Here is a 12382-nt window from a genome sequence, read left to right as displayed (position 1 = left end):
AGGGTAGTGAGAGGTGAGGGGAAGTAAGTGAAAATGATTAATGAGTACAAAAAAACAAAGAATGAAGATCTAGTATTTGATAACACAACAGAGTGACTATAGTCAATAATACTCTAATTGTGCATTTAAAAATAGCTGAGGCCGGGCGCGGTGGCTCAAGCCTGTAATCTCAGCACTTTGGGAGGCCGAGGCGGGTGGATCACGAGGTCAAGAGATCGAGACCATCCCAGTCAACATGGTGAAACCCCGTCTCTACTAAAAATACAAAAAATCAGCTGGGCATGGTGGCACATGCCTATAATCCCAGCTACTCAGGAGGCTGAGGCAGGAGAATTGCCTGAACCCAGGAGGCGGAGGTTGCGGTGAGCCGAGATCGCGCCATTGCACTCCAGCCTGGGTAACAAGAGCGAAACTCTGTCTCAAAAAAAAAAAAAAAAAAAAAAATAGCTGAAAGAATATAATTTGATTGCTAGTAACACAAACGATAAATGCTTAAGGTGATGGATACTCCATTTAATGTGATTATTACACAGTGTATGCCTGTATCACAATATCCCATATATACCATAAATGTATACACCCTACTATGTACCCTCAAAAATTACAAACTAAAAAAATGTATCCCCTACAAGGATACAAGGATACAAACTAACAAATCAAGGAGCATTCTGTATAATATGGTGTTACTGTTTTATGCCAGCAGTTTTATTCTTCAGTGTTATAATCCCTGTGCGTTAGAGACATGCCTTTTTACTAAAAATTCAGAGCAAAGTAACTAGAAGTATTTAAATGTAGTTAACTTGTTTATTTAATATTTATTTTTGTTCTTTTTGAGTGGAAGGAAAACGGATGTCCGTGTATTGCACCTGTCAACGGAAAAAAAAAACAAACCCTATTAGTTAGACTATTATCATATGATGTTAAAGGGAATCCACTTCCTTCCAAAAGTTAGTTTTTAAAGAATTAGAACTCAATAATACAAATTGGATTAAATATAATGATAATAACAAAATAGAAGAGACATTGTATTTACTAGCAAACATTGCTTCCTTCAATTTTTTCATTCTTAAATGAATGAAAATTCATTTTCATTTTGCATAAAAATCATGCAAGCATCCAATAATGAATTAGGCAAAAATAAAGTTAATTGAAGTGCATGTTTCAATAGAAAACGTTACTGCCTATTAAGGAATAACAACGAAGGCTTTTTTCTGTCACTTATTTCGTGGTTAGACCACAAAGACTTCTATACAAAGATGTCATTGTGACTGTGACTCACAGATAACAAAAGATTCTAAAAGTAGTAATTATATTCAGTTTGGAGATTTATGAGGTCCACCTGAGGAGAGGAGGCCAAGAAGAGTGTGCACAATCAGACTGCAGCAGTCAGTAGTAGCCCAGAAAAAAGCAGTGGACACACAGAAGTGGGAAGAAGGACATGAAAAACAGCTACACTATGTCACTCCCACCACCACCACCATCATAGCAGCAACAGATGCCGGGTGCTGAACCATTGTCCCTGTCCCTGCCTAGCCAGGGACAGGGAATTAGATGCTGCTCCTTTAACTTAACCCTTTGCTTGATTTAAATATATATATATACACACACACACACTCAGTTTAATGCAACACTGCTCTCCAGTAAAAGAAGTAAATAATAATAAAGGAAATGTGTTTTAAATGAGGAATGGCTATGGTAGGCTAGTTTGCCTATAGGTATAAAACTGATTTGTATTTTTTAAATCACAGTCATAAGCCTTCTCTCTTGGCAGCTATGATTATTCTTTTTTTTTTTTTTTTTTTTTTTTTTTTTTGAGATGGAGTCTCGCCCTGTCACCTAGGCTGGAGTGTAGTGGTGCGATCTTGGCTCACTCCACCCTTCGCCTCACGGGTTCAAGAAATTCCCTGCCTCAGTCTCTCGAGTAGCTGGGATTACAGGCACCCACCACCACGCCCAGCTAATTTTTGTATTTTTAGAAGAGACGGGGTTTTGGCATCTTGGCCAGGCTAGTCTTGAAATACTGATCTCGTGATCCACCCGCCTTGGCCTCTCAAACTGCTGGGATTACAGGCGTGAGCCACCGTTCCTACTCTTATAATGGGTAGGAGAACTGTGCAACGGATTTATCTTTGGATTAGTATCCAAGATGGAATCACTTTTGTCTCCACACAAGGTTATCAAAAATAAGGAAGGTCTGAGAAAGTATCAAACCAAGAGGAGCCTATACAGTCATGAACACTAAATGTCATGTGGTATCCTTGATGGGAATTGTAGAAAGAAAAGGACATTAGTTTAAAACTAAGAAAATACAAATAAAGCATGAACTTTAGTTGATAATAATGTATCACTATTGGTGCATTAACTGCAACCAATGTACCATATTAATAGGTTTATCACAGGGAAAGCCGGGTGTTAAGTATATGGAAATTTTCACTATGTTCATAATTTTTCTGTAAATCTAAAATTTGTCTAAAGTTTATTTTTAATAATCTGATTCATGCACAATCCCAGGTTCTAAGGCTGGGGTAACATTTCTCTCATTACTGTCATCAACTGTCTTGTGGGTCATACTGTCAGTCTTATTCAGAGCTCCTTGTCATCAGGCTAGTCTTTACTCCAAGGCTCAGCATAATCTTCAGGCTCTTCAATATTTATATGGACAACTCATCCAACATCATTCCTAACAATTTCTCAATCCATTCAACTCCAGTCACCATCATATTTTCTATACCCAGAGCCACACAATACTACCTCCCCAATCTGGATTTCTGACCACAGTCCAGCATCCCCATTCACCTCCATCTTCCACAGAATCCTTAATTTTTAAAAATTTATTATTTTAAAACAATTTTTGTGGGTACATAGTAGGTATGTATGTATGGCATAAAAGTCCCTAATTTAAGCTTGCTGTGGAGTCACCTAGGATAAAGACTGCACTTCCTAGATTTCCTTCTGCTGTGACCCAAATGACTAATTCTGGTCAGTGTGTTGTTTTTTGATATATGTGTCCTTAAATGGAGAGATAAGATCCTACATATCCCTTCCTCTTTTGGGCTGGGTGAAATGTGAGTGTAATGGCTGGAGTTCCGACATCTATTTGGATGATGAGATGACTGTTGGAATGGAAGCAAACATGCAAACAAGTCAAGTCAAATGTTCTGCTGTTACAGGTATTTTCTGTTTGTTTGTTTGTCTGTTTGTTTTGAGATGGAGTATTGCTCTGTTGCCCAGGCTGGTGTGCAGAGGTGCAGTCTCAGCTCCCTGCGGCCGCCTCTGCCTCCCTGGTATAAGCAATTCTCCTGCCTTAGCCTCCTGAGTACCTGGGATTATAGGCTCCCACCACCACACCTGGCTAATTTTTGTATTTTTAGTAGACAGTAGAAACTGGACCCCTTCCTTACACCACAATTGATGGATTAAATACTTAAATGTATAACCCCAAACTATAAAACCCTAAAGGACAACCTAGGTAATACCAGTCTGGACATGGGAACAAGCAAAGATTTCATGACAAAGACACCAAACACAATTGCAACCAAAGCAAAAATTGACAAATGGGATATAATTAAACTAAAGAGCTTCTGCACAGGAAAAGAAACTATCAAGAGTGTAAACAGTTTACACAATGAGAAAATTTTTGCAAACTATGCATCTAACAAAGGTCTGATACCCAGCATCTATAAGGAGCTTAAACAAATTTATAAGGAAAAAAAAAAAAACATTAAAAAGTGGGCAAAGGACATAAACGCTTTTCAGAAGAAGACATGCATCCAGCCAGCAAGCACATGAAAAAAAGCTTAACATCACTGATCATTAGAGAAATGCAAATCCAAATCACAATGACTTACCATGTCATACCAGTTAGAATAACTATTATTAAAAAGTCAAAAAAAAAAAAAAAAACAGATGCTGGCAAGGTTGCAGAGAAAAAGAAAGCTAATACACTGTTGGTGGAAGTGTGAATTAGTTCAACCACTGTAGAAAGCAATGTGGTGATTCCTCAAAGAGCTAAAAACAGAGCTACCATTTGACCCAGCAATTTCACTACAGGGTATCTACCATTTGACCCAGCAATTTCACTACAGGGTATATACCCAAAAGAATATAAATCATTCTATCAAAGACATGTATGTTCACTCCAACACTATTCACAATAGTAAAGACATGGAATCAACCTAAATGCCCACCAATGGTAGATGGGATGAGGAAAATGTAGTACAGATATACCATAGAATACATGCAGCCATCACAAAGAACAAGATCATGTCCTTTGCAGGAACCTGAATGGAGCTGGAGGCTATCATCCTTAGCAAACTAATACAGAAACAGAAAACCAAATACCGCATGTTCTCACCTACAAGTGGAAGCTAAATGATGAGAGCACATGGAAACATAAAAGAGAACAACAGATACCAGGGCCTGAGGGTAAACGGTGGGAGGAGGGAGAGGATCAGGAAAAATAACAAAAGGGTACTAGGCTTAATACCTGAGTGATGAAATAATCTGTGCACCACACCCTCGTGGCACAAGTTTACCTATATAACAAACCTGCACATGTACCCCTGAATTTAAAATATAAATAGATAAATAAAATACAAAGCTTTCTCCCTTTATTAACCAGAGTGTATCCCAAACTAATTGAATCCTGTAGGTCCTAGAATACAAACAAGGTGCAGCAATGTTTTAATAATGCTGTAGTTTGAACATAGGCAAAAATGTTCATATTAGATTGGAAGAATGTTACAGTTTGTAACTTTGTTGGGTTATAAGTACATGTACAGCCTGACTTGATACTGGCTGTCAATAAAAGGTAGGAACATGCCCAGCCAGCCCCAGGAAAGTAAGAGCCCTTTGGCCCTCTCTCTGGGGCAGCCTGGTATAAAAGACATGTTGTATGGCCTGTTACATTGTGGTTGTATCTGCTAGAAACATCTAGAGAAATTTCTATCCCCAACCCCTCCCCAATCAGCATGTACCTCATGCTGCCTGAAGCAAAGAGAACTGTAACCCTTGGTCTCATTTAATCTAGGGACCCACCTTCAATTCCACACTCAACTCTGAGTCTATTTCTCTGTGCAAAGGGCCACTTTCTTGGTGAAAAAAATAAAAATAAAACAAAATGGCACTTACTTTCATCTACAGAACTAGTCACTACAAACCAGAACCATATGAATTAAAGATAGGCTTTAATTCTTCTAAAGAGAAAAATAAGTATTCTTATCTATTTTAGGTAATACTTTCTGCGGCAAACTGTATTTTTCAAGTACACTATTTCTCCCATCCTACATGTTCTTATGAAGTAGCTTTTACATTCCTCCCATTGAGGGACATGGTCTGTGTCCCCACCCCTTGAAAATGGGTGGGCTTTTGCACATGGTAAGTGATATTCCTTGACTTCTATGGCTAGGTATAAAAAGCAATACAGCTTCCAGTTTGTTCACTGGAATGCTTACTGCTGAAGCCTTCAGTCCGACTCCCCTGAGACTGCCATGCCGTGAGGAATCTCAAAGTAGTCCAAGGGGAAAGACCACATGGAGAGGACTTGAGACTACATGGAGATCTCCAGGTATCCCCCACTGCCTCAACCTTCTGGTTCCTCATTAAGCCACAGTCTGACGGCAACTGCACCAGGGATCCCAAACAAGAACAACTCTGCTTCTCAAATCACTGATGCTTCAAAGTGGTGAGAAATGTAGCTTTGATGTAGCTTTAAGTCAACAAATTTAGGGGTTATTTATTAGTCAATAATAGACAAACTGTAACAGCTTGAGAAACAACACTATTTACATAAAGATAACAAAGGCTATACAAATAGTATACTAACTGATGGAAAAATATAAGCTAAATATGTACACTGAATATATACAATATGTAGACTATATTAAAAATTCTATATCAATCATTTTGAATGAATCTATTATATATAATACATTATATATAACTTATATATTTATTCATCCAAAAATAATCACTTAATCATTTGCTGATGCCAGACACAGTGATGGACCTAAATAAGTATGTTCAATCACTTTTCCATTTAGACACTTGAAGAATTATATGTACTCCTGTACAAAATAGTGGCCCATCATGGTGATGGATTCTTAGTGGGTGTGGTTACATCAGATGCTTACCCAAACTTCATTTCTTACCTTCTTTCTAGTAGAATCTAATTTTCTTGGAGATGACAATGTGTCCATCTAGAAATTATAGTTCACAGCTTCCCTTGCAGCTAGAGATGGCCATGAGGTGGTTTTGACCATTGAGATGTAAGTGGAAGTTGTTGTGTGGGACTCCTGGAAAGTCCTTTAGAAGGAAACAGATCTAGATTCTATTGTATTTGGTACTCAAGGAAGCATACAAAGACATCTTCCCTTGCAGTATATGGTATATGTGGATATTCTCTGTATCCTTGCCCCTCCCCAGAGTACTTAGCTACATGGCATAATGCTTTGGAATGACAGACAGTAACTACAGTCTGTTATACCCAATTGCTTCCTACAAGAAAGAAATACTGGAAAATGCTGGTGACAGAGAGCTTTGGGCTCCATGTAAGGGATTCTTTTCCAGAAGCTCTCATACCCAGACTGTTCATGCTACTTCTCCATCAAACATCTTCAGTGGGTCCTGATGAACATTATATTGTTTTATCAAAGCTAACTACTTAACATTAGGAAAATAATATTGCAAATCTGTAATACACTTTTCACTTGTCAATAGGTATGCTGGCTTTGTTTTTATTAACATTTTATGTAGGTCTGTCTTTTTAAACTGTACTGTAAACTTTTTAAGGGCAGGGGCCACATCCAGTACATTTTAAAGTTTCTCATAACATTTAGATGCAGTGAAAACCCTAAATACTGACTACCAGTAAATACTGACTATCATTTTGATTTTTCACTTAAATAACATCTATATAGAATATTATAGTACACATATTGCTTTTTAAAAACTGGACAATTTCAAACATACACAAAAGCAGAGAGAAGAGTATAATAAACTCCTATGAAGTGAACCCATTACCCAACTTTAACAATTATCAACACCTCCTTTTCTTTTTACTAGAGTATATTAAAGTTAAAACAGACAACCTATCATTTTACATATACATACTTCAGTGTATATATCTCACATATAAGGACTTTAAAATATATCCATCTGCAATACAGTAATATCTAATATTAATAACTTCCACCTTTTAAAATTTAGTTCATGTTCAGTTATATCTAACTGTTATAAGAATATCCTTTTATGATGGTTTGTTCAAATCAGGATTCAAATGACATTTGGTTAGTATATTTTAAGTCTTTTTATCTACAGAAGTTACCTTCTCTGGTTTCCTTTTTAAAATGTTATTTATTTATTGAAGAAACCAGGTCATTTGCTCTATGGAATTTCCTACTTTTTGGACTTGGCTGATTGTATCCTCTTGGTGTCTTTTAACTCTTCCTCTGTATACTATATTTCCTGTAACTAGTAGTTTAGATACAGAGGATTGATTAGATTAAAGTTCAAATTTTTATTTTTTGCCATGAATACCTCATAATATTACAGTGTATTAAGAGACAAAACATCTGCTTGTCCCACTTTGAATGACATTAAGATTGATCAGTGAGTTCGGGTTGTATCAGCACAAGCCATCCCCATCAACCTTTCTTCTGTTTCCATTCCTACTGGCTCTAATAAATGGGGCTAGCTAATGATCACTGTTTTTTTCACTGTTTTAGCAGACCTTCTCAGTTTAGCAAACAGTGATCATTAGCTAGTCCCATTTATTAGAGCCAGTAGCGATAGAAAAACTATTCTTTTTTGTTAATTTTTTGCACTTAAAAAACCTTGCCTAAAAAAACACCGCCAATTTTTAAAATTCTGTACAACCTAAACATATAACTCAAATTCAAATTCCTTGACAGTCTTTCCAGTCTGCTAAGTGGAAAGACTTATTTGGCACCTATCATCTACTGCCCTGACACATAATTTCATTTGCCAATTGGTAAGCTCCAGGAGATCCCAATTATGTCCTAGGCGTCTTTGTATCCCAAAGATGAACACAGCACATGTACAAGAAATACATAAAGTAACTTTGATTGGTGAGTATTCAAATTAAAAGCCACCGACCCATGCAAACACATGCAGCTAGATTCCAAAATGTAAAATACACACACATATATACATGCAATAACACAAATTTATTATAATACACAGGGAAAAACAAACTTTAACAATGCCCACGGAGTGTTCCAGTCTTTAAAAAGTTAACAGGAATAAAAGGTAATAGAATACAATATCATAATTTTATAATTAAGGCAGTAAAATGGCAAAGTCCTATAGATACTTAAAAATCTATATTTGTATTTATTTACAATATACATATAGGTCCTCAAGGATTCATAGAGTTTTACGTAATAAACTAGATTTGGAACTATTTTTGTTGTTGTTGTTGTTGCTGTTTGTTAGGTAAGCAAACCCAAACAAATTAAGTCCTGAAAAGTCGGATGAAATCCCAAAGGAACTCTATGTGACCACACAGAATGCTTTTAATAAATATGGCCCATATAAATTCTATATCCAGTGAAAATCATTTTGATCCACAATCATGTTGATGTTTCTATGGAGGATACTTTTGGCAGTTATGATTTCTTTTGTAGCATTCTAGCTCTCCATTTCTATTTATATAATTGAGTATGTGTTTTATTATATGTTATCTCACAGGCAAGTTTAACATTTTAAAGACTGCAGGGAGGTTATACGAGGTTGTATGATGAAGGTCGGAAAGTATGCAAGAATTAAACTCTCCTGTTTCATCTATTTTATTTTTGCCTCATTTTGGTCTCTATATCACTTGGGGTCTTTGGAAATTGTGTGATTTATAACAGCACCTGACATACCTTCTCATTTTAGCACGAGTTAGATATGAAGAGCCAAACCTGGAAAACAGTTAAGGAGTCCTGAGACCTTGCAGTGGAATAAATTAGAGCAGCAGTTTCCTTTAGCTGTGCTCTTTTGTCCTGTATTCTTTTTTTAAAAAAAATATAAAATTACTCCCATTTATCAACCTTTACCTTCTCATACTGTAATCAAGTGAAATCGCAAAAGATTACTTAAAGGCAAATAACCTTATGAATCTGGTAAGTGTAAAGATAAAAGGCCATGATATTGAGTAAAACTTAGGCATTGTTGTACAATAAGTATATCTGTATGTTCAAAATTAACCGGGCCTTAAGTACTAATTGTTTAAAGTCCTATGAACATAAACAGTCCTTCAAACCTGAATATAAATAAAAGAAGAAAAAAATTGGGAAAAATACACAAATGTCCAAATATTGCTATTTCTTGGAAAAAAACTCTGCTAATAGTTTTGGTTCTCTGACAAGAAAATGTAAAAATAACAGAATTTTAGAAAGTAGTGATTTTAAAGAAACAAAGTCTATGCCAAATGAATTTTAGTCCTTCGTTATATGGTTTATAGGTCTGGAAACAGAAATCCAGGTTGTTGATTAATTCACAATTCCGGAAAATATTTTATTGTGCAGTATATCTATAACTTTATATAATCTATAGCTATTATGTAGTCTGTCTCTCTCCCAAAGCAGAACAACCCTTGCTTACATAATCAATTTTCCCCTAGATACTTTCTGTGCCACAATTTGCCTCTAGTTGCTTCACAGCCACTCTAACCCAATCTGGAAACTGTGTACAATGGGTAATATTATTTATGATTTAAGGTTGTACCTGCAGTGTGCTAATGATCTGAACATTTAAGTATCTAACTATATATTTAAATAAGATAATAATTTAAACCATGACAATGTAAGAAAGTGGTGCGATACTATAACAGACAACAGATTTTTCCCACTGAACTACACAGTACTTTTTTCATTGACAAATTCACCTCTTTCCAGAGATGTAGTTAATTGTAAAACAGTAATAGCAAAGAGTTCATTAACCCATTAAAACAAATCATCTTATTTTCAAAATAATCAACTGAATGAAACTTGGTGTCAAGTGCATCAGGGTACTAACCCAAAGGATTGCTACTGCGAAACTGTTTGTACAACAAAAGGGTTGTGAGGAAGTCTTATCAGCAGAACTGGTGATGGCTACTAAAAAGATCCTTTAAAAATTATCATTAGTGATTTTAAATGACAAGTTATCAAAAACCCACTCAATTTTCACCTGTGTTAGCTCGCTAAAATGGGAATTAGCTCTAGAGCAAATATAGCATCTTCTTAATATAGTCAATAAATGACAAAGTCAGGGCCTACGGTTGGAGGTTTCCAGACCCAGCAGAGGGAATCTATTGTATCACATGGATCTCCATCCTTGCTCAAAATATCTAATGATATTTTTCATCTTTACTGGACTTCCTTGAAGAGCACTGTATTGCTTCATATCTTCCTTTCACTGTAACAAAATGTGTTAAACAAAACCTTTGGATTAGGTTTAAAAGCCCCTTTAAAAAAAAACCAACAAACTTCTGGCTGCTGTAGGCCCTAACTATCAGAAGACTGTTATCTGGGAGCCTCAGGCTCTCAAATATCAGACATCCCAATAACTTATCATAAAAATACAAGCTCTTAGTTTTGAAAAATATACAAAATGTACTGCATAGGTAAATATCTCTTGATTGTCAAGGAAGACAATATATCACTTTTGATCATAGACTTATGTTGTGCTTCAGTGATCTTTGCTTTTGCAAGTTCCATTTTTCACAGTTTTGGGCAACCTCTGACCTTTGGTGTAAGCACGGTACCAAAAATGGAGAAAGAGCAGCAGAAAGATGAAACCATAACTCATAATGACGTACAGAAAGACAGGAAACTGATACTTGCAATCCTCCATGAAAAAGAACTGGCCTATGTGGATGGTGACAATAACAAACTGGACCTAAAAAATGAAAACGTGAAAAAAAAATTATCCAGATATGAAGAGTTACAATTATTTACCTACCTATGTTTACGCACTCCCAAGGTGCAGGGAGTGCACTGTTGGACAGAGAAGTCTATCTTTAAATCTAGCCTCCCTGGGAGTGATATGGGTGCTATACTATCAAAAGCCAGTTGGAAGAATGGATCCACTATTTAGAACCGCAAAATGGCACAACTGCAGGGTCCGTATTTAAATGTTTCCTGGTGCTGTGCAGTGCAGCAAACTTTTCACTACTCACAGAATCAACAGAGCAAGTTTTCTCTATAAGTCTCTGACTTGAGTCCTTGACTATGATGAAATGACCATGGGACCACTACCTTGTGGCCTATTTTCTCAGGATGATTTCAATTTCAAATATTCTGTCCTGATACTGGATCAGATATTTTAATTTTTGGAAAATAAAAACATTTTACCTAGAGCCCCTTGAATTTTTTAGTAGCCAAAGCATCTCTGAATCTTTATACCTGCCACTTGTCTTCCACTGTCATAGGTGCAAATGTGTCTGAACTGCCAACCGAGGCAGAGAATCTGTAAGGTATAAGAGAGAACTGGTGGCCTTTCTAGTAGTGCTCAAGGGCTCTGTGGAGCAAAACATCTTACACAGTCCCAAAAGGGACCTTTTCTAGGCTAATATTCAGATTTCCTGGTTATCATGTTTTCCCTGATTAAAAGGCAACATATGTTTTATGGAAATTTTAGAAAAGTGAAACTCTATAAAGAACAGATAACAATTACTCACAGTCGATCTAGCTATAATCATGGTTAAGATTTTCATATAGTTTATTATCATTTTATCCTTATCATCATCAGCTTTCCTTGCATTATCTTAATGTATGATTCTGACATTCCCTTAGCATAGCCATTTATTCCTCTCATTTTTCAAAAGAGAAAACAAAACTTTAGGAAGGCTAAGCAATGTCCTCAACATTCTATGCATGTGTATACTTGTGTATAATTGACTTCTTTGAGAATGTAATAAACAAATGTCCATCCTATTTTTTCTACATCAGTATTTTTCCACATTATTAAAACGTCTGTACAACATTTAAGAGTATGTTAAGAGAAAAAAAGCCTAAAAACAAAATTATATATGCAATACTATACAAATCATGTAAAAGGTGTATACATATGCCTGAGAGAAAAACTGGATGAGAATAAAATAAAAACATCAGCAGTGATTATCCCTGGGTGGTAGAATTACATGCATTTTTTTTTTCTCTTTGCTTAATTAGGTGTTCTCACTTATTTGCAATGAGATTATACTACTTTGAGAAAATGATAATTTTTAAAGAAGCAACAATGAGTAATTTTCATGACTTCATAGTATTTCAAAGTATGAATCAAAATAGTCTATTTTATGATTTCCTAATGGTTGGTCATTGAGTTTGCTGCCAATTTCAGATATAACAAATAACTCTGCAAGGAAATACTCTGATCTTAATTTTGGATCCTTTTA

At 35.9% G+C, this 12382-nt stretch overlaps 1 protein-coding gene across 3 annotated transcripts in view; it reads right to left on the bottom strand.

Annotated features, from left to right (window-relative positions):
* Positions 1-455: 455 nt before the first annotated feature.
* The window catches only part of ELOVL7 (ELOVL fatty acid elongase 7), a 105296-nt gene continuing 93369 nt past the window's right edge, over positions 456-12382 (bottom strand). For all 3 annotated transcript variants that reach the window (XM_074385731.1, XM_039467990.2, XM_074385733.1), the window contains one exon: positions 456-10884. In XM_074385731.1, the coding sequence (XP_074241832.1) occupies positions 10675-10884 (210 nt within the window). In that variant the 3' untranslated portion in view covers positions 456-10674. The remainder of the gene's footprint in view (positions 10885-12382) is intronic.

Source organism: Saimiri boliviensis, chromosome 1, assembly GCF_048565385.1.
Source record: "Saimiri boliviensis isolate mSaiBol1 chromosome 1, mSaiBol1.pri, whole genome shotgun sequence".
In the NCBI taxonomy this organism is placed as follows: domain Eukaryota; kingdom Metazoa; phylum Chordata; class Mammalia; order Primates; family Cebidae; genus Saimiri; species Saimiri boliviensis.
The sequence above is the reverse complement of the archived record's forward strand: the minus strand, read 5'-3'. Positions and strand labels throughout refer to the sequence as shown.